The 23,188-nt window shown below is 44.7% G+C and overlaps 1 protein-coding gene across 4 annotated transcripts in view; it reads left to right on the top strand.

The window, feature by feature from the left end:
• The window catches only part of SORT1 (sortilin 1), a 65,668-nt gene that overhangs the window by 37,807 nt on the left and 4,673 nt on the right, over positions 1–23,188 (top strand). For 2 of the 4 annotated variants that reach the window (XM_072754398.1, XM_072754400.1), the window contains exons 7-19: positions 2,877–2,926; positions 4,155–4,285; positions 7,220–7,364; positions 8,317–8,472; positions 10,395–10,501; positions 12,881–12,983; positions 13,309–13,477; positions 14,048–14,238; positions 16,576–16,765; positions 20,264–20,380; positions 20,973–21,081; positions 22,515–22,621; positions 22,908–23,031. In XM_072754398.1, the coding sequence (XP_072610499.1) occupies positions 2,877–2,926; positions 4,155–4,285; positions 7,220–7,364; positions 8,317–8,472; positions 10,395–10,501; positions 12,881–12,983; positions 13,309–13,477; positions 14,048–14,238; positions 16,576–16,765; positions 20,264–20,380; positions 20,973–21,081; positions 22,515–22,621; positions 22,908–23,031 (1,699 nt within the window). The remainder of the gene's footprint in view (positions 1–2,876; positions 2,927–4,154; positions 4,286–7,219; positions 7,365–8,316; positions 8,473–10,394; positions 10,502–12,880; positions 12,984–13,308; positions 13,478–14,047; positions 14,239–16,575; positions 16,766–20,263; positions 20,381–20,972; positions 21,082–22,514; positions 22,622–22,907; positions 23,032–23,188) is intronic. The other 2 variants (XM_072754399.1, XM_072754401.1) reach the window with 1 other exon arrangement.

Genomic DNA, 23,188 nt, shown 5'->3' on the forward strand with positions numbered 1-23,188 from the left:
TGCAGAGCCCTAAACCTTTCCTGACAGTGCTGCCAAAAGTCACATGAATAAATATTGAGCACTTATTCTCTGCCAAGTACTCCTCAGGGTGCCATAAGGGATATAAGGGGAGGGGTATGACACAGATCTTGACCTGGAGGAGCTTCTAATTTTGCTGGGAAAGAATACTTAATCTCACTAAATGTTAGAATATAAAGCATAAAACTGGCACGTGACGGAGTAGCTGCTGCCTGCAAAGGTTTATTCTCCATAAATGGTGACATCAGTTGGAGTAGCATAAAATACAGCTTTGATTTGGGGACTTACGTATTTCCCTGTACCCAGATTTATATTCCTTCATCTGAGGATCCATTTCAGTTGTGTGGAATGCAGCAGGGAATCAGGAAGAAAGCCCAGACAGCTTCCAGACCAGCAGAGTCACTCTGTCTGTGCACCAAAAATCCTTCACTTCTCTCGGTGGAACACCCCACCACCACCACCTGTGCAGTGGAGGGACTCTTACTTGGGAGTCAGGTCATTTTTGTTCTAAACTGGACAGTCAGTGGCTTAACATATCTGGGCTTTCATTTTTACCTTTTATGAAGAAAGATTTATTGGGAGAGTTTAGGAGTTGGTTGAGCAATAATTGAATTAAAAACTTTCATAGCCAAAATTCTGATTAGGCTCACACTCTTGTTTAGAGCCTCTTTCTTCTTTCTCTTTGACTAATTTTAGCACATTTGTTAGTCTAGTTTTCCTGTTGATAGCATATTGGTGCCAGAGGTTGGGTATGTGAGTGCTAACAACAAGCCCATGCCAGCATGAGAAACCTCTGCCTGGGAGCCTCGTGGAGGTGTAACTGTACAACCAGAAACAGACTCTGACGGGATCTGATGATTTAATGCTAGACCAGGAGAGCACATGGACCTCAGTAACTTCTAATGGGAACACTGTGTTGTAGTTCCATATGGTTGATGCTCATGAATGTGACCCATAGTCCCAAGGAAGAATTTAATATTTAATGGCCTCTACTTAGGGAGTCAGGGAGATGTGTAATACAGACATTGTCAAATATATCTCCTGAAATTAAAATACTAAAAAAATACTGCTTAGAGTAGCCTTTCCCCAGAAACTCTTGGTAAAATGAGGTCTGTGCTGCACTGCTATGATACACATGCTACATCTGCATTCATTCTGTGTATTTTAAGGAATGTGGTTTATGCCTTATATGGTCTTATCAGGAAGGAAGGAATTTTAAGATTACTAAGTTAACAAATTACTTCACTCTCGATGGATCTAAAGTATATAGGGTGTGTTCAAGTAAGCCTAAAATAAATTTTGGTCATTAAAACTCACCTTGATATATATATCACACTCCACAGTGTGCACTTTAAATGTTATATTTCAGTTATACCACAATAAAGCCAAAAGAAACAAACAGAAAACTCATCTTTAAAACTAAACATTTAGGGCAGCCCAGGTGGCTCAGCGGTTTAGCGCCACCTTCAGCCCAGGGCGTGATTGTGGAGAAGACCCGAGATCGAGTCCTGCGTCGGGCTTCCTGCATGGAACCTGCTTCTCCCTCTGCCTCTCTCTCTGTGTCTCGAATGAATGAATGAATGAATGAATGAATAAATCTATCTATCTATCTATCTATCTAGACAGTTAGAGGCACCTGGCTGGTTCAGTCAGTAGAGCATGCAACTCTTGATCTCAGGGTTGTGGGTTCCAGTCCCACGTTGAGTGTAGAGATTACTTAAAAATTTTTTTAAATCTTTAAAAAAAAACTAATGGTATTTTATTTTGTATCCAGTATTAATTTTTTACTTTTATGATCTATTTCTTTGATTAGCATCTAAATGTAAGATGTAACTTGTAGATCTTTGATTTCTGGAATTGTCAGCCTGAAGTGCTGAAAGAACATGCTCAGACCTGCACCTTGTGCTGGTGCTAATCCATAAGTACTATTAGAGTCTGAACCTGCTTTCCTGAAGACTCCCTTTCCAAGTTAGAATTTAAATTATTCAACGTCTGACCTAGCTATCTATTCAAGATGAAAGAACTAATTTATTTAGCACATGCACAGCATTGAACTAGGTTCTGAGGGGAAACAAATCCTAAAACTTCATACCTGTCCTGAAGAACCTAATAATGTAGAAGGAAAAGAAGTCAGAAGCTGTTGGATTAAAATAATTAAATAGGAGACAGAGGAGTGCTGAGCGGCTGGTACAGAATGGCACAGTGTTCTGGAACAAGGTTTCTCAACCTTGGCACTAATGACATTTTGGACTGGACAATTCATTGTTGTGGGGGTGTTGCCCTCTGCATTGTAGGATGTTTAGCAGCATTTCTGGCCTCTTCCCACTAGATACTAGCAACAACTCCCCATCCCCCAGCTGTGACAACCAGAAATGTCCCCTGGGGAGTAAAATCACCCCCAGTTGAGAATCACTGCTCTAGAAGTGTGTAGCAAAGAAGCTTTCCAATTGGAGTGCCAGGAAAAGTTTCATGAAAGAGCTAGATTTTAAGCTAGACCCTAAAGATGGTGAGGGTAAGATTTGGTTACATGAGAGAAAAAAAGCATTTAAGCCGGAAACAGGAACAGCAAATGCAAGAGGGAGACTTGCAGAGAGTAAACGGACCAGTCTGCCCAGCTGGAAGAGTTCACGTGAAGAAGTAGTGGGCTGGAGGAAATCCTGGGGCCAGGCTGGGGGGCGGGGGGGGCCTTGACCAGTGAGGCTGGGAGAGTCTGGCGTACAGCATCCCATCCCAGAAGGCTGTTCCGGCTGGCCCCTGTGGATGGAGCTTATCATTAGCAGCATTGCTTGGAGCTTTGTGACTGCAGTTGATGTTCAGCTGTCTTGAACCCTGTCTTTTCTCTCTTTGTCTGTCTGTAGGGGTTCAGAAAACACCATCTTCTTTACCACCTATGCGAATGGCTCCTGCAGTAAGTAATATTTTAGTTCCAAATAAGAGTGTTCTGTTGTCCATTCATAGTAGAATGTTCTGGGTTATAAGAAATAGAAACATCAACGATCCTTCCATTCTCTAGTAATTTTAATAGCTAAGGTAACTGTCAAGGATTTTTAAAATTTGGAAGTACTGAACCTAGATCAAATAAAAATGCAAGCTATACATAGAGACAATGTACTTAATTTTACCAGCGTATTTAATAAAGTAAATATTAGGCTACAGACAATAACAAGTTGAAATGCATAGTGATTTCCGCAGAAGTGGATGGGGGTTGTGTTTGTGTCAGTGGATGTTGTTGGCTTTCCAATCTGTGACACCGTTTTAAAGCAGAAAGCATAATCTTTCATTTATTCATTCAACAAATTCATTTCATTTTTTCATTCATTGATCTTTCACACCTGCAGTAGTATGAATCACTGTTCTAAGGATGGAGAGAGGAAGGCACCCAAGCCCTTCTCTCTTGGGGCCTGAATTCCAGTAGGGGGTTAGATGATGAGCAAGAAAACAGAAAACTCAAACAATACTACTTAAAATAGAGTAAGATAAGTGTGTCATGAAGAAAGCAAAAACAGGACGCTGCAGCTGTGATGTGTTTATGCAACACTGTATTTGAATTAAGTAAACTCTTACAGAAGGGGAGAGGGTGAGGGGTTGGAGTAACTGGGCAATGGGCACTGAGGAGGGCACTTGATGGGATGAGCACTGGGTGTGTTATACTATGTTAGCAAATTGAATTTAAATAAAATATTTTTTAAAAATTAAGTAAACTCTTCTCTTTCCGTCCAGTGCAAAACCTTACATGTATAAAAATAAAACCCAAATTATGAATTCCCTATGTCTAATGTGTGGTATTTTCCATTATCACTTGACTAACATGCATAGAATTAAAAATCCTTTAGCTGGGCAGCCTGGATGGTTCAGCAGTTTAGGGCCGCCTTCAGTCCAGGGCATGATCCCAGGCACCCAGGATCGAATCCTACATCAGGCTCCCTGCATGGAGCCTGCTTCTCCCTCTGCCTGTGTCTCTGCCTCTCTCTCTCCCTCTCTCTCTCTGTCTCTATGAGTAAATAAATAAAATATTTTTAAATAAAATATTTTTTAAAATCCTTTAGCTATAAAATTAAGAACATTCTAAAACAGTTATTTTGAACTAGAGATTCACCTGTATGTGAAATTTTAATTCATATTTTGTCTTGTTTAAGAAGCTGACCTTGGGGCACTGGAATTATGGAGAACTTCAGATTTGGGGAAAAGCTTCAAAACCATTGGTGTGAAAATCTACTCATTTGGTCTTGGGGGGCGTTTCCTTTTTGCCTCTGTGATGGCTGATAAGGTGTGTATTGCCTCTCTTGGAGGTTCTGAAATTTCTCTAAGTATGTGTTAAATGGATCCCTATTATGACTAGTACTGACAGTTTCTTGCCTTTTTGCAACATTTAGTATCGCTAACATTTGGAGGTAATTCTTTTGAGAGGCTGATTGATTCTTCTGGGCTACTCTGCACTCCAGCCTGTTGTCACCACAGGAATTCTGATATCTGTTTTGTGACACTTAGTCCCAAAGTTTGGACTTCACTCAGACACAGACGTCTGAAAAAAAGCAATCCACTTGCTCGTTATCCAATCTGATAATAGAAATAGTTAACATTAATTGGGTACCTGCTATATTCTAGGTACTGTTCTAGGCCCTAGGAATATAGCAGTGAACAAAATAGATAAAGGTCCTGCTCTCAGAGCTTATATTTAAATAGGGAATTAGATACTAAATGAATAAATATGACATTATATTCAGTAATGATCCAATCTATAAAGAAACATATAACCGAGTAAGGAAACAGAATGTGCTTGGAACTGGAGCAGTCCTGTTTTAGGTAGGGTGGTTTGGATGAGCTGAGACCCAGCTGGAGTGAGAACTAGTTCTGTGTACATCTAGGCTGAAGGAACAGTAAGCACAAAGCCCCTCAGACTGGAACATGTTTGAAATATTGAAGAAAAGTAAAAAGGACAGCATAGCTGGAGCACACAGAAGGGTGGTCCAAAGAGGGGGAGCCAGTGGTCAGATCAAACAAGACCTTTATAGGTCATGATTAAGACCTTGGCTTTTATTCTTCATGTGTTGGGAAGCTGTGAAAGGTGGTGAGCGGGGGACTGGCATAAGTTGGCTTCCCTTTTGACAGAGCAGGTAGGTGCAGAATAGCCTCCCGGGGGCAAGAATGGAAGCACCAGGTGCAGCTTGGAGGCCGTGACAGCAGTGAGAGATGGTAGGTGGGACCAGGCTGTTAATGTGAATGAGGGAAGAAGTGGTAAGATTTTGGATATATTTTTAACATATTCCCAATAGGATTTGCTGATGAATTAGCTATGGTTTCTGAGGGAGTAAATGAGAGAAAGCAAGGATAACTTTAGAGTCTTTGCCCTGAGCAACTGGGTGAATGGTAGTTCCATTCACCGAGATGGCAAGAGAACCAAGTTTGTAGCAGGAAAATCAAGAATTAGGTATTGGGTATGAGATGCCTCTTAGATATCTAAGTGGAAATGTCGAGTGAGCATTTGGGCACGTGAGTCTCCCCAAATTATATGATATATGATATATGATTATATGATATATGATATATGAAGAATTATATGATAGATGATATCTTCTGGAGGGCTGAGCACTTGCTGGAGCACCCCGACGACACTGAGGGGCTGGGAAGAGATGAGAATGTAGCAGAGAAGACTGAAGGAAGGAAAACCAAGTGGACTGAGCCACGAAAGCCAAGTGGAGAAACTGCCTCAAGAAGGAGGTTGGCTACCTGAAACTCAACAGAGATGCGGAATTAAAGGAGTCCTGAGAATTATCCACTGGAGTTGGCAAAGTGGTGGTTGCCACTGCGCCTGGTGCTTCCATTCCTGCCCCCAGGAGGCTATTCTCCACCTACCTGCAGACCTTGACCTTGACGAGTGGAGTTTCATCGGAGGACTGGGGTTAACAGGCTGATTACCGTGGGTTCAGAGAGAATGGGAGTGGAGAAGGGGAAGTAGTCACAGTAACTACACATAACTTCCTCCAGCAGTTTCATAAAATCTTCCCAGCAACCCTAGGAACAGGTCCTCTTGCCTCAATTTGTATTTGAGGAAATTGAGTAACTTGCTTACTACCCAAAGGTAGAACCATGGTCAAAAGCAGATTCCAGAGGTAGCCTCCGACAGTGTACTGCTACTATCTATAAAATCATCATCCTACTGTATGCTTTTGATTTCTAGTTTATAAGTGTAATAATGGGTAAGATTGAAAGTAAACACCTAGGTATAAGTTAGAAAAATAAGTTAAATGTACTTGTCACTGAATTTTAAAAAGTATTTAACATAAGGAGGCCCTGGGACTAATTCTTGTGCCCTGGCCAACTGTGTTGAGCTGTTTATCAAAGAGGAGGTGTTAATTGCCTCCTTAACGGACTCCTTTTAGCAGATAACTACTCCCTGATCAGCTCCTTTATATTAATTTCTGCCTCTCCTTGGCCACTTCCCAGCCTGTGCATGTGACCTTCATTATGGCTGTTCATCGACACCTATTTCCGTGAAGAGGAGATATGTCACATCTTGACTTCCCTGTGATCTCCCAAGCATGGGTTTCATCTCCAGTTTTTGGATTCTTAATTATTTAATTCTTTGGATTATGTCAGGACTATCTCAAAGGGATCAAACTTTTGTGCAGCAATTGTAATTTTATGAATTATCTGAGCAAGCATATGCAGATGGCTATAAAGCCAAACTAATGGTGGCTCCATCATACCCTTAGCTCAATTGAAGGAAATGGGAATGTCAGAGGTTGGAAAGATTCTGTCTTACAGGGCCATACTAGAATGAGGAAGCCAAAGGGGAGGCCAAGATAGCCTTACTTACAATAGAATGGATTGTTCCTTTGCCTGGAACTTTGCCGGGGGTTAGAAATCGCTTTGGTAATTGGTACTGGACCTGTCATTTACAGCAGTTATATGAGGAAATGGATGATACTCAGAATTATGAATAATAGTGTTCCTATTCATGTCCCTATACATGGCATCTTGGCTCAGCAGTTTAGCGCCTGCCTTTGGCCCAGAGCTTGATCCTGGAGTCCTGGGATTGAATCCTACATGGAGCCTGCTTGTCCCTCTGCCTGTGTCTCTGTCTCTCTGTCTCTGTCTCTCTCTCTCTCTCTGTGTCTCTCATGAATAAATAAATAAAATCTTAAAAAAAAAAAAAGAAAGAAAAGAAAATTGAAAAGGTAAATATTGGCATTTGTTCCAGGATACAACAAGAAGGATTCATGTGTCAACAGATCAAGGGGACACGTGGAGCATGGCCCAACTACCTTCTGTGGGGCAGGAACAGTTCTACTCTATTCTAGCAGCTAATGATGACATGGTGTTCATGCATGTAGATGAACCTGGAGGTAAGAGCTTTTTTAGTGGCCCACCCTTGATGCATAGAGATTTAAGTCTCATGTTCTACTTTGAGCTTCCTTCTTACATGCTGACTTTTCCTCTTACCTGTAGGCATAGGCATTAATTAGTGAGTGTCCTACTGAATACACTATCTTACAGATAGTACAGTCTCTGTTAAGAAGGCCCCTTGTTTTGATCCTGTAATATGGTTTACGTGTATGTCCAGGTATTCTAGAGCAGTGCTGCTTAAAGAATGGTCAGAGGACTGATACTGGTTTGCAAACTCTTTGTTACCAAGTAAGCACAGAAAGCAGTAGCAAGCACTGAGAAACATCTATAGCCATTTGACAAAGTAATCTTATATCTGTTAAATGTAATCATTTAAAAGTAATGGATTATATTTCCTCTCTCTTTTGTATTTCACTCTTCTTGTGATTAATTTTTTTATATGTACAAAGGACCAGTTTGTGCTAATAATAATAGAAATTTAAAAATTGATACTTCAGGGCTGGCTCAGTCAGGAGCATGTTACTCTTGATCTTTGGGTTGTGAGTTCAAGCCCCACACTGGGTACAGAGATTATTTAAATAAATAAAACTTAATAAAAAATTAATCCTTCACCACAAATAGTTTGAGAAGAGTTGTTCTGGAATATAAAGATTTAGAGATATGTATGAAATGAATATAAGTGCATTGCCTCTGCCATCTGAATATACCTGGGAAGGGCTTTTCTGTAGCACCTAATTCATCCAACAAACAGCATCCACCATGCTGAGTGCTGGAGTTAAAGGTGGACATCACACTCACGAGTATCAAACCAGGACCTGTTCTCAGGTCTGCATCCACATCATGAAGAGAGACAGTTGGCTAATGTATGCAGGCAGCCATGTGTACCGTTGGACTGTTGTTTTCTCTCTGTTCCTTCCCAAGACAGTGTTTTTGCTTGTTCACCTATTTCAGATACTGGATATGGCACAATCTTTACCTCAGACGATCGAGGCATTGTCTATTCCAAGTCCTTGGACCGACATCTCTACACCACTACAGGTGGCGAGACAGACTTTACCAACGTGACCTCCCTCCGTGGGGTCTACATAACCAGTGTGCTCTCAGAAGGTGAGTCTGGCCACAGCTGTCCTTCAGCCGAAAATGTTGGGAGTTGAGGTTTTGCGGGAGAAGAATGGTCCTGTCCCCCCAGGAATGTTGCTTGCCTAGCCTACAAGCCTATCCATATAGATTCTGGCCCTTTATTTTACATAAGTCATGGTAAATATAACTAAAAAAAGCAAAACAATAGCAGGTAGAAAGAAAGACTTTTTGGGTTCCATGTTGTTTAGAATAAGTGTTAAATTAAAAAAAATAAGTTTTCTATATTGAGAGGTTCAGGACTAGAGGAATGAGCTTGAGTTTGAACCACTGCCCGCTTTCCTCCTTGTAGAGGGCACAGCGGTAGCCAGCATTTCTCTTGTGTTATACTCGGTGGTTCTGCAGAGCTCACCTTCCCTCAGGCCCATTTATTCAAATAAACATGTCACTCTGAAGTACAGAATGACTCTTAAGGTTTTGTTCATATATATTTATTTTTTGGTAGGAGGTGAGGGTTGTTTGTTTTTATTTGTAAAGATCTTGCAGGTCATAAATGGTATTGGTCCCGTTTCCTCCCTGACCTCACCTCCCACCCCTCTCCCCTCTGCTGACCGCATTCTGGTCACTCCAGCCCTCTGCACACATGCAGGTTAGAGATTTGCAGGCACTGTTCTCTGTTCCCCAGACAGCTGTGAGGATGACACCATGCCCCTTCCCATCTCTGCTCATATGTCACTTTCTGACTAGAACCTGGCCTGACTATCCTGTTGGAAGCTTGTCTGCTCTCCCCTCCTCACAGACACATTCAGCCTCTCTTGAGCTGGGCAGGTTTTTCTCATAGCACTTACTGTCTAACATACTATATAATTTGCCTATGTATAGCGTCTGGTGTTCGTCTGTCTGACCTCACTAGGATGTATGTTTCACAAAGTTTTTTCCTGTTTTGTTCACTGATAGAGTCCCAAAGGCTCACAACAGTCTTCATAGTAGGCACACAATAAATATTTATTGACTAAATGAATTGTCCTTCACTGGCTTTCTTGTTTGATTTTTCTTGGAAATCTCAAAGCAAATTGTTTCTGAATTTAAACCTGCAGTAGGGCAGCCCAGGTGGCTCAGTGGTTTAGTGCTGCCTTCAGCCCGGGGCACGATCCTGGAGACCCAGGATCGAGTCCCATGTCAGGCTCCCTGCATTGGAGCCTGCTTCTCCCTCTGCCTGTGTCTCTGCCTCTCTCTCTGTGTGTCTCTCTGTGTCTCTCTTTAAAAAAAATAAATAAATAAACCTAAAAAAAAATAAACCTGCAGTAGTGTATGTCATTGGTGAGACATGTAGAAAAAAGAAAAAGTATAAGAGAGGGTAGTGGACAGACCAAAGCCAGGAATTATTATGCCAGACTTACACATATACATTCAAGTCTTGAGAGTCCCTAAAACAAGCCTGATATCCTGGCCTTATCTAAGGAAGGATTAGAATGCTTTCCCAGTGTCAATTTTACTTCTAAGGCAAGCAGGCAAGCAAGGAGAATGGACATCAGCCTGTTTGTGTTGGTGAGGAGATAAAAGGTATCTTTCAAGAGTATCAGTCTAGATGGTATCTGGAATCAGCTGGGTCCGAGGTGGGAAATCTTCCTCAAGTATCCTGGAGTTCTGCTTACCAACACTGAGCCATATTTGTTGATGTTACAAGCTTGTGAGACTCCAGACTTTTAATGATATTATATCGTCTCAAGAAAGAGAGAGATGCAATGATAAACAAATTTAAGAGGGGGCACCTGGGTAGTTGAGTGGTTGAGTGTCTGGCTCCCCACAGGGAGCCTTCCTCTCCCTCTGCCTGTGTTTCTCTCTCTCTCTCTCTCTCTCTCGAATAAATTAAATCTTTAAAAAGAAAAAAAAAGAAATTTAAGAGGATGCTTCTGGTGTTTCAGACTTAATATCATTATTTTCTCATTCAGATAATTCCATCCAGACTATGATCACTTTTGACCAAGGAGGAAGGTGGAAGCACCTGAGGAAGCCTGAAAACAGTGAATGTGATGCTACGGCAAAAAACAAGAATGAGGTTTGTTTTACCCCCAAGTGTCCTGTGTATTGGGAGCAAGGCAGCCATCCATCCCATTCTGCTCTGATCAGTGCCAGGTCTTTGACTAATGAACATGATTAGGGGCCACAGCTACAAGTGGAAAGTTGGGAAATGAGAGTAATGAAAGTGACTTCGAATGTAGGAAAAGGAACTGCAAAGAAAAGCCCAAATACTATGGATTATTTGTCTTTTAAAGAAAAAACTGAAGGCTACAATTTTGTGTTTTACTATGCTGCTGAATGCAGAGTGGAAGATGGGCCAGGGATCAGTTAAGAATCAGTGTGGCAATGAATGAAGGAATGAATGAATGAACAAACAAATGAATGAATGAATGAATCAGCGTGGCAGGGACGCCCGGTGGCTCAGCATTTTAGCACCTGCCTTCCGCTCAGGGTGTGATCCTGGGGTCCTGGGATCGGGCTCCTGCATGGAGCCTGCTTCTCCCTCTGCCTGTGTCTCTGCCCCTCTCTCTGTCTCTGTGTGTGTGTCTTTCATGAATAAATAAATAAAATTTTTTTTAAAAAGTAAAAAAAAAATTTATTTCTTTTAGAGAGAAAGTTCACACGTGTGGGGGGAGGGGCAGAGGGAGAGAATCTTCAAGCAGACTCCCTGCTGAGCAAAGAGCCTGATGCAGGGCTCAATTCCAAGACCCATGAGATCATGACCTGAGCCGAAACCAAAAGTCAGAGGCTTAACCGTCTGAGTCACCCCAGCACCCCTCAGAAATCTCTCTTAAAGACAGGACTAAGTCTTACTTTTAATCACCACCACATCTTGTACAGTATCTAAACAATGTCAAGTGTTTATCAAGTTTATCTGTGTGGAATCAGGCTTTAAGTATTGATCAGAGGCTTTGTATAATGCAGGAATAAGATAAACTAAGACATTACACATAGGAAAATAATTACATAATTTGCTCCCAGATATATACTAATGCACTTGGAATCAAGAATATCCCACTGGAGGGCACCTGTGTGGCTCAGTGGTTGAGCCTCTGCCTTTGGCTCAGGGCATGATCCTGGGGTCCTGGGATTGTGTCGGCCATCAGGCTTCCTGTGGGGAGCCTGCTTCTCTCTGTCTATGTCTCTCTCTGTCTCTCGTGAATAAATAAATAAAATCTTAGAAAATATATATCCCATTGGGACTATAACTCAACAACAACAAAAAACCCAAATTAAAAAATGGTTAAAGGACTCGAATAGGCATTTCTCAAGAAAATATACAAATGGCCAATAAGCACATGAAAAGATGCTTCATGGGCAGCCCAGGTAGCTCAGTGGTTTAGCGCCGCCTTCAGTCCAGGTCGTGATCCTGGAGACCCAGGATCCAGTCCCATGTCAGGCTCCCTGCGTGAAGCCTGCTTCTCCCTCTCTCTGCCTATGTCTCTGCCTCTGTGTGTGTGTGTCTCTCTCATGAATAAATAAAATCTTTTTTTAAAAAAAAGATGCTTTACATCACTAATTATTAAAGAAGTACAAATCAAAGCCACAGGGAGTGATCATCTCACACACACAAGAAAGGCTACTATCAAAAACAAAACAACCTGTGTTACTAAGGATATGGAGAAATTAGAACCCTTGTGCACTGTTGGTGGGTATGAAAAATAGTGCAGTCGCTATGGAAAACAGTATAGTGGTTCCTCAAAAATTAAACGTAGAACTACCATATCCAGCAATCCTACTTCTGGGTATATATCCAAAAGATTGAGAGCAGGGTCTCAAAGAGCTATTCGTGTGCCCATGTTCATAGCAGCATTGTTCACAATAGCTAAAAGGTAGAAACAAGCCAAGTGTCCATTGACATATGGATAGATAAGCAAAGTATGATATATATATATACATACATTACACACATACATGCAATGGAATAATATTCTATCTTAAAAAGGCAGGAAGTTCTGACACTTGTTACAACACGGATGAACCCTAAGGACATAACACTAAGTGAAATAAGCCTGTTGTAAAACAAATATGGTTCCACTTCTATAAGGTACCTAGAATAGTCAAATTCATAGAAACAAAGTAGAATGGTGGTTCTCATTCTGGGAGGTCTGGAGGTCTGGGGGGATCTGGGAATTATTGGTTAATGGGGAGTTTTAGTTTTGCAAGATGAAAAAGCTCTGGAGATGGATGGTGGTGATGGTGGTACAATATTGTAAATGTACTTAATCTTAGTGAACTGTACACTTAAACATGCATGGTCAAGATGGTAAACTTTATGGTATGTGTATTTTATCACAGTTTTTTTAAGGGGTATCCCACTGAAGTCTGGATTAAGTTCAAAACTGCCATAGAAGGCTCTGAGATGAGTAAAAAATAGCACTTTGATTTTAATCTAAGCTTTGGTTTCTTTTCACAGTGCAGCCTTCATATTCATGCTTCCTACAGCATCTCCCAGAAGCTAAATGTTCCGATGGCCCCACTCTCAGAGCCTAAGGCCGTCGGCATAGTCATCGCCCACGGTAAGCAGCTCTCCCCTCATCTCCCTGGGAACTATCAGCTGAGCACACTGAGACTCAGTCCCAGCCTTGAATCCTATAACAAAACCACCATATGTGACTTTTATCATCCTTCGTAGAATTTCTTGCACGATAATGTTACTTTGGGTTTTTCCTAGAGAGAGAAACGTGACTTCTCCCTTTCCCAAATTTTGTGGCCCTTTCTTCTGTTACAAGAAGCATGATGGGAAATTATCAGAGAAAATTCATCGAAAATTATTCTCTCTGCAGTAAATCCCCTGTGTTTCGTTGCTGATCTTGGCTGATGAGATGGTGGATTGTGTTGCAGGTAGTGTAGGGGATGCCATCTCAGTGATGATCCCGGATGTGTACATCTCAGATGATGGGGGTTACTCCTGGGCGAAGATGCTGGAAGGACCCCACTATTACACCATCTTGGATTCCGGAGGCATCATTGTGGCCATTGAGCACAGCAGCCATCCTATCAATGTGATTAAGTATGCATGAGCTCCACTCCACCCACACTATCTGCATAGGGGGCAACTGTGGGGTGTTTTTTGGTTGTGGGGGTCAGGGTGGGCTGATTACTGACCCTGATTCAAATGGTGTATCCTGTGCAACTGTAGGGAACGTTCTTGAAGGGAATGTAACCCACATTCATTGGCTTTGCTTTTTCCTCTGACTTCTTCTAGCTAACACTTTGTCACTTTTTAAAAATATCCTTCTTTTTCTCCATGAGAATCTTACAGGAGTGTTTAAGCATTTGGGGTGGAAGATGACTCCTTAAAGTATAAGTTATATAAAATAATTCCTGTTTTGTTTATTTATAAGCCCATTCTTTCCTATGAAAGAATTTTTATAAAGGCATTTTCCTCTGTACTCTTTGAATGAATCCTTTTTATCTACCCTGTTAACTGTAGGCATTAAAAATTAACATAATTGTCAGTAAGACATAACCTAAAATATGAAGGGTTTTCTCTGGTTTGGGATCAAACAGCCAGAGTGGTTTCCTGGTACTCCAGAACATGTTGATGTCTGTCACAACTGTTCTCTAATTGTGGTTTCAGGTTCTCCACAGATGAGGGTCAGTGTTGGCAGACCTATATGTTCACCAGGGAGCCCATCTACTTTACCGGCCTAGCTTCAGAACCTGGAGCTCGGTCCATGAATATCAGCATTTGGGGTTTCACAGAATCTTTCCTGACTCGCCAGTGGGTCTCCTACACCATTGATTTTAAAGATGTCCTTGAAAGGAACTGTGAGTATCTCCCTTGGCATTTTCTACCAGAAGCTTAGAAGCCCATTTTCCTAAATAACCAATTCAGTTTCATTTCTTAGAGCTGGAATAAGAAAATGAATAGGGAAAAGGGTTGAAGGATGTCCCATGTGGGTAACCAGGCAATGGAATGGTATCAGAAATGCAGCTTCCCTCTTTGGACTAGCACTGTCTAAGAGAAATAAAACAAGGACCACATGTGCCATTTAAATTCTTCTGTTGGCTGCACTATAGGAGCAAAAGAAGTGAAATCCACTTTAGTAATAATACAATCATCTAACATATCCAAAATATTATCATTTCAACATGTAAGGAGTATTAAGAATTGTCAATGAAATGTTTTGTATTTTCTATTTCTTTTCTTTTTTTAAAAAAGATTTTATTTATTCATGAGAGACACAGAAAGAGAGAGAGGCAGAGACACAAGCAGAGGGGGAAGCAGGCTCCATGCAGGGAGCCCAATGTTGGGACTTGATCCCAGGACTCTGGGACCACGCCCTGAGCCAAAGGCAGACCCTCAACCGCTGAGCCACCCAGGTGTCCATTTCTCTTCTAAAGCTTCAAAATCCAGTGTATATTTGCCACTTAGCCTTATCATAAATCTCAATTCAGACTGGCCATAAGTGGCGAAGGCTGTCACGTAGGAGAGCCTGGCTTCGCACTGGTAGAGTTATGTAACATTCTATAGGACTTCCTTCTGCTTGTAAGGATGGTGCATGCTTGTGTTTATCTTAAATTACTTCATGACATTTCAGGGATTTTCACCCTTGATTGCAACAGAACTGTAGAGAGAAAGCTTTAGAGGGAAGTCTATCGCAAAGAGCATCTGACTGTGTCCCTTATTAAACATTGAATGAAAAAAAAAAAACATTGAAGCAGGCAAGTTTTCATGCAAAGAGTTTTGGCTTGAATGTCCGTCACAGATGAGGCTCTAGAATGGCTACTGGGCAAGCACGAAGCCCACACTGACCATTTCAGAGTTCTGTGACTTCAGGCTGGAAGGCGTGTTCAAGGGACGGGAAATGACTTCAGAAAAGGAGGTAAAATGTTCGTTGCAAGCTGTTGCTAAACAATCACAAGCCAACCCAGGCCCCCAGTACCCAAGATGCTGACATTCTACTGAAAGATATGGAGGATAAAAGAGAAAACTGGAGGGATCCCTGGGTGGCGCAGTGGTTTGGCGCCTGCCTTTGGCTCAGGGCGCGATCCTGGAGACCCGGGATCGAATCCCACGTCGGGCTCCCGGTGCATGGAGCCTGCTTCTCCCTCTGCCTGTATCTCTGCCTCTCTCTCTCTCTCTCTGTGACTATCATAAATAAATAAAAATTAAAAAAAAAAAAGAGAAAACTGGAGAAAAGGCCCCCACCCTGTGAACTCTGGGGTGTTATAATAAAAGACTTAAGGTTTTCAGGTCACTTTGGTTGAGTCCTGATCTTGTTATTAGATTGTATGCTGGCTCTGTTTCCTCAGAATGTTAGTTCACTGACCCCTGGAGGAAGCAGGAGCACTCGTTTGGACCTTATTTTTCTACAGGTGTTTAAATATGATTTAATATTCGAGAGTCATTATTATCCAGATTCATGAAATAGGCTGTAAAGGAGCCAGCTTACAAGTTTTTCCTTCGTAAGGCTGCTCTACAGTTATCCCTAAAGTTTAACGCCATTAAAAGATTTGGTAAGCACCTGCTTCTTAAAAGGCTCTGTGCTGGCCTTCATATCCTAAAGGATAAAAACCTAATGCACAGTCTTCAAGCCATAGCATTTGAGTCATTTTTCCAGTATGATAAGACTCACGAAACCAGATTGACTGTACCAACCGTCTATTGGAAAGCCAGTTGACTAGAGTTAAAGGTCTAGAAAGACCTTGTCTCCTTCTGCTTGAGGCAAGCTAACCTAATGGTGAAATTGAACCCCTGCTTTGGGCTGGCTGTTATCTTGTCCTAAAAGGGAACACCTGGCCGCTTACTAGTGGCAGCTCCTGCTGACCAAGAGCACAGGTGTACCAGACGTAGAGACAGCAGCCTCTCCACATCAAAGGGAGCTTTGAGGTCCCCCATCCAGCTGCCCACTTTGAAACAAATAGGGTTTTTCCTAATACCCAAATGGACGGTGAGACATGAAGAGTCTTCCCCTGACATGAGTGATGCCAACTGCTAGCAGGCTTCAAGTCCTGCAACTTTCATCTGCAGTTCCAAAATGAGGCAGTAGGATGAGTCAGACACCCCCATTTCCCGTCCGTGTTCTCCTCCCCACCTGCAGCCGCCTCTCGCCTGTGGGTGTGGGGCCAGGCGGTCACCTGAACAGCCTGTGTTCTCTCTAGGTGAGGAGAAGGACTATACCATATGGCTGGCTCACTCCGCAGACCCCGGGGATTATGGAGATGGCTGCATCTTGGGTTACAAGGAACAGTATCTGCGGCTCCGCAAGTCGTCCGTCTGCCAGAACGGCCGGGACTATGTCGTGACCAAGCAGCCGTCCGTCTGTCCCTGCTCCCTGGAGGACTTCCTGTGGTATTGGCCCCCCTCACATCCCTGTTAGCCCCTTTGCTGGGCGGGAGGGGGCAAAAGGCAGTTGTCTTCAGGGGCTATAAAGGATTTCAATCCTTCCTTCTCCGAGAGTGGTGAGCTGCTGCTGCTGCTGCTTATTGAGCTGGAGGCACAGAGAAGGGATCCACAGTTACAGTCCTCAGACAGGTGATCTGTCACGCCAGACAGCAAGGGAGAGAGGTGTATAAGGAGAAAGAGAACTCAAACCCAGAGAGGAGCCGACAGTGTGGAAACCACCGGGAAGGGCAGTGCAGCAGCTGGGGGGAGGTTGGGCCTCCTGTGCTCACTAAATACCGACCGCCTGAGTGCAGCAAGTAGGGCGCTAGGTTTTGAATTGTCTGCACGCCTGAAGGCAGAGAGTGCTTCTGTCCTGAGACAGGAGGGGGCATCAGGGTGGTGACGTCCAGATGTCCCATCAGGGTCTAGAGGCCATCGCGGTGGACTCCCTTGAGTTCAGGACCACCGGGTGTAGGGCTAGTGACACAGCCAGCGTGGAGTTAGCTGATTATCTAAGGGTGAGACAGGCCCCAGCTAGCCAAGCAGGGTAACTTAGCACAAATGAGAGGGGCTGCATGCCGTCATAGCCAGTAACCTCATGGAACTCGTTTCTTGCAGAACATACTGGCAGGAAGGTAAGGTGAATCCTAAAGGATCTGGAAAGAGTGCAGACAGATAGCAGTCGTGTCCTCCCACATAGACATTTCTCTAGAACTGCGGGTGAGGGGAATGGGGGATGGAGCGAACCCCCAGTCTGACTGCTGTGGTCCTGCCTGTGTGGCTCACGTCTGTATGTGGAGCAGGCCAGGGGTGACCTGCTGTCCTTCCACAAGGAGCGGGATCCCTCAAATCACTGCAGTGTCCCTCTGGGGCTAGAGCTTGCTGACACTGATGCTCTAGCGGGCTGTCTTCATCACACAGACCAGGCTCTTAATTACCTGGCCTTCCCTTGCTCTCCAGACATGCTATGCTCCATCAAAGCTCCACACTGTTGTTTACGCAGCTTCCTCCACCCATGAAGTCTTCCCATGCTCCCTGCGTGACCCCCAGGCTTGAGGAGGTCCTGCTTGGCCTTTAATACATAGCGCCCTTCTCGCCTCTGTGAAGCCTTCCCCAGCTTCCCCTCACGTGGGCTCCTGCAGGATGCCTGCTGCTAGGTTTTGGTTATTGTGCATGGATTGGTTCCACCGGTAAACTCCCGACTCCTTGAGGGCACATTAGATTTGATCATCTTGGAGTACACGCAGCCCCTGACGTCTACTGAGCACGGACCCGGTAGCCAGCCCCATCCTGAGCAATTTACATTTAACCTCAGCAGCCTCTGAGATAGGGCCTGCTGCCATTTCCATCTCACCAAGAAAGAAGATTCAGAGAGGTCCCCACTAACTTGCAGCCCACACAGTGGCCCAGCCAGGAAGCAGAAGAGCTGGACTGTGCTCCTGACAGCCCCACTCCAGAGCCTGTGCGCTTCCCTCCCATGCTTGAGAAATGTGTACTTTGTGAGCAGGAAGGACATTTTCCCTGACATGTACGATTGGATACCTAAACTTTTTGCCAGAATTTTCCCCACTGTCAGAGGGCTGGTGTCTTGGCATCGCTTGTTCTCTTCTTACCCCGTTCCCTAAACATTTGTCAGAAACACCTTGAAGTACAAGCAGCATCAGTGCATTGCCCAAACATCCGTTGCATCCTTGCTGTGCTCAGGGTAGCACAAAGTGACAGTAAGTTTGTTGTTGATTGTCCTGGTCAGATGCACAGAATTATGCGGTGAAACAGTGCCTCAGGGATTTAGCAAAGGGTAAGGCCATTCCATCTAGAGCTGATAGGAGGTGTGTCAAAGAAGGCTTTGTTGGGCAGCCCGGGTGGCTTGGCGGTTTAGCACCGCCTTCAGCCCAGGGTGTGATCCTGGAGACCCAGGATCGAGTCCTGTGTCGGGCTCCCTGCGTGGAGTCTGCTTCTCCCTCTGCCTGTGTCTCTGCCACACATACCCCCATGAATAAATAAATTTAAAAATCTAAAAAAAAAAAAAAAAAGGTTTTGTTGAGGAGGTAGCATTTGAGCTAGGCCCTGGCAAGCGGTAAGACTTGTCCTTGCACTTCTGGGAAGAAACAAGTCCTTAAAGCCAGTGGACTGGTACGAGAGTAGATACCACCAGCATGCTCAGGAAGAGTGTGCTGGGAGATCGGCCATGAGGGGAAGTCCCCATGGCCACGATAAAGAAGCGAGTAGGGGGCAAATAGGGGATGCCCAGGCTGACTTTTCAGCTTAGATAATGGAAGGAAGGTAGCACCGTGGCAAACACAGAGAAGTGATGGGAGAGGCTGGCTTGAGAGAGAACACATGATGCGTTTTGGATGTTTTCATTTATTTGGGGTTCTGTCAGCAGATTTAGGTGGTGATGTCCAGCAGGTACTGGGAATGGAGGCTCAGAGCTCTAGAGAGGTGAGACCTACAAGTTTTAGTTACAACGAATAATTATGCTCAGACACAGGCTAAGAGAATGACTTGCCGACGCTGGAAAGTGTGTGCATTTCCAGGTTAGAAGATGGAAACAGAGAGAAACAGGCAAGCGCAGCTGGCCAGGGGCTGGGGCAGGCAGTGTGTTAGGTGCCACAGCACAGGCCAGACCAGAGGGCCCCCCAGGGTTGCAGGCCTAGTGAGTCCTGGGGGCCTTAGAAGTTTACCCCCAAAATTGTAGAGGGGACTAAAGCCAACATGCACAGAATGCAAAGTAAGAGTATAACAGAAAAAATCCAAAATATTATTTTAAGAAGAGAGAGAAGGAAGAGGAAGCACATAGGCTAAGGAGAAGCCCCCAGCTGCACGGGCCTAGTGGTCCCTCTACACCCTCAGGGAAGCAAGGTCCCGGGACAGGAGGAAGGACGGACCAAGGATGCTCACGTAAGGCGTCAGGCTCTGAGAGGGGGCAGTGTGTGAGTTCTTAGGAGAAAGGGCAGATGGGAAGCGCTGTGGAGAGATAGGGTAGGATGGAGGGCAGGACAGGGCATTCACACTGGAGACAGAGGGACAGAAATGGGGCAGGCAGAATCTGACTTACACCCTAGGGCACCCTGCCAGAGAACACAGTAACGAGTGATCAGGAGGGAAATAAAAAGATCACTAAGTGGCGTGGGTTTAGATCTGTCACTGATGCCACAGTTTTTTGGTGTCGTGAGTCCCTGGCCTGTGCAGTCAGCCCCTGCCTGGAGCCAGTGCTGTCTGTGCGGGGGGGCCCCAGCTCCCGAGGCCTAAGCTCACCAGGCCTGCCCGTAAGCTGCCCGTGGCCCCCCAGTTTGGTCTTCTCCATGCCTGTTTCCCTAAGTAGACCTTCTCTACAGATGACACTGAACTGCTTCCAAAGACTGGAATATTAATCTTCCACTGCTCCACACAAAACCTTCAGTACTAGTCACTTGACTGTCTTCCAGCAACTCTGAAAGATACTTTATTTGCTGACTCTTACAGTGATTTTGGCTACTTCCGTCCAGAAAATGACTCCAAGTGTGTGGAACAGCCAGAACTAAAGGGCCACGACCTGGAGTTTTGTCTGTACGGCAGAGAGGAGCACCTGACAACAAATGGGTGAGGCAGCTCTCCTCCAAAATCGGGGCAGACACATCCTCAGCAGGCAGAGCGAGACCCCAGATCTCCACACAAGCAGTGTTCGGAGCACGCTAGCCAAATACTGTCTGATGGAACATTCTGCGGTGCTGGGAAGGCCCTCTGATCTGCTGTGTCCGACATGGTAGCCACTAACCCTGTGTAGCAACTGAGGCACTGAGTTAATTTTAATTAGTTTAAATGTAAGTTGCTGCTGTACTAGGCAGGGCTGCTCTGGAGCAGACACAGTACCTCCCTCCCCTGCTAAACACTTCCCTTCCCCTTTTTATACCACATGTTAATGTGCTTTCCTTGGGTCACGGTTCTTTGGCCCCATCTCTTCAGGCAGAAAGGTAGGCATGCGCCTGCAGCAAGGCTGGGGATGCCTGGTCTTTTCAAGGCCTGAAACTGCACAATATCCCCCAAACACTCCTGTGGCTCTCCCCTCAGGCCTAAAGGTGGTGTAAGCTTGAGAAGCTCTTCTGCAGCTTTTCACATCCTGTTTCCAGGAACGAGGCAAGAATCCAGGAATACATCCTAATGGTCTGATAACAAATGGTCTCTGCCTTTTCAGGTACCGAAAAATTCCAGGAGACAGATGCCAAGGTGGCGTGAATCCAGTTCGAGAAGTAAAAGACTTGAAAAAGAAATGCACAAGCAACTTTTTGAGTCCTGAAAAGCAGGTACATTAAAGTAGATCTGGTTTAAAGTAGATCTGCCTGGAACAAAGCAACAACAGCATTAAGAATTTTATTACTGAATACAAAGTGGTCAGACCACTTCCAGCAGGCCTCACTTTGCACAGGAAACCATTAGGATGGCGGATGGGTCACCCATGCAATGATAAACTCATCTACTAATGGGGGAATGAAAGTGGAACTCCATAAAGTTGAGCTGAGTCTTGGAAGCATTGGGTTGAGGACATTTCTGAGGCTGACAGTCACTGAGGAAAAAGGCTTGAAGTCTGGCTATAAAGTGCTGGAGCCTTGCACATGTGAAAGAGAGGAGCCCTGGGCCATAGTTCAGGTGGTCTCGGTGCCGAGTACACTGAGTGCATTCAGAATGGACAACTGAACCATGATAGTAATGAGTTTTTGATGTAGAAGCAAGTTATGGGCCTGATTACAGATCTGTAGGACTGAGCTGTCTGGCTGCAATGTGGGAAACGGTAAAGAGGAAACCTCTTGTTAAAGAAGCTCTGGACCAGCAGTGTGATTGGGGTAGTCAGCTGTGGGCCCCAGTTTCCTAATCCACAAAATGAGAGGTGGCCAATCTACAGTCACTCCTTTCCGGCCTTCTAAGGATGAGGGCCTGACACGGGTGGAATTAGGAAGGTTGTGGGAGAGAAATGGGGGGTGGGGTGTACTTGTCAGGGGGCAGGTTCCTCCTCTGCACCCCCACCCTGCACTCCTGGCAACTGTTCCCAGAGTGTATGAGCCTGTGATTGCACAGGACTCCCGCCCACAGGGACACAAATTGTCCCAGAATCCAGCTCCACCTCCTCTTGGGTACACTGAAAATACACACTCCATGTCTCCCACCAGAAGCAGGTAGGTCTCGTCATAAAAAAAAAAAAAAAAAAAAAAAAAAAAGGTCACAGTCACACTCCAACAATGATATGAAAAGGCTCATTTGTAAAAACATACCAAAAATTAAGTACAAACAAAAGTCTTAATGTCAGATGATGTCCTGCCTGATACGGCATCGGCACAGCTTCTTCCCGGGTGCCGGCCCTGTTCTGGATTCATTCAGCCCACTGTTCTCAGAGTCGTCCTTTCCCGCCATGCCCTTAAGTGCTCCACGACTCCTACACCGCTAGCGGGCAACAGCCACAATGGCTCTTTGACGCAGGTCGCTGCCAAGGCCCCCAGTGTAACTTGGACATTGAAGGCCGTACCGTTCAGGCCGCGCCAAGGCAGCCAGAGTTCTGCTCCCCCTCTGTGAGTGGTGTACTCTTCCAGTGGCATGGAGACGGACCGCCAGGAGGGCGCTGGGAAAGCACGAAGTGCCTAAAGATTGTAGATTGCTCACAGAAAAACAAAGGGGAAGGAACAGCCCCTTTGAATGCAGTCCTAGAATATGCACACCTGAAATTGTTGTGTTTTAATTTGTCCAGAATTCCAAGTCAAATTCTGTCCCAATCATCTTGGCCACCGTGGGATTGATGCTAGTCACAGTCGTAGCTGGGGTGCTTATCGTGAAGAAGTACGTCTGCGGGGGAAGGTAAGGAGCACGGATATCAGTCAGAGGTACTGAATTCAAACCACAGAGTCAGCCAGGGCCGTGTGGTTGAGTCTGCGCCTGGCGAAAAGTGACTCATTGAGGTGATGTTCCTGAAGTGTCAGGCCCAGATCTTCTCAGAGCTTCTATTTGCCTTATGCCGACTATGGGCTGTGCTTCCTGTGTGTGTGACTCGTACTGTAAGTGGATAAAACTCAGAAAGCCACAGCCCTGTAGGCAGTGCATCCCTCCTCACCGCGTGAGGGCTCACGGAGGTCTCCACCCGCAGGTTTCTGGTGCATAGATACTCTGTGCTGCAACAGCATGCAGAGGCCAATGGCGTGGATGGTGTGGATGCCCTGGACACGACCTCCCACACTCATAAGAGTGGTTATCATGACGACTCAGATGAGGTGAGACCATTTCTTCTCGAGGGGTGGTCCAGAAGTACAAAAAAGAATGTTTCTTTTCCTGTTCATGACCAAGATCCAATTGAGGCAAAAGAGGGTATATGCCAGACGCAGCAACTTGATGACTGTAAGAGCTGGCCAGCCCAGAAACTAGGTCATA

This window comes from Vulpes vulpes, chromosome 3 (assembly GCF_048418805.1).
Source record: "Vulpes vulpes isolate BD-2025 chromosome 3, VulVul3, whole genome shotgun sequence".
NCBI classification, from domain to species: Eukaryota; Metazoa; Chordata; class Mammalia; order Carnivora; family Canidae; genus Vulpes; species Vulpes vulpes.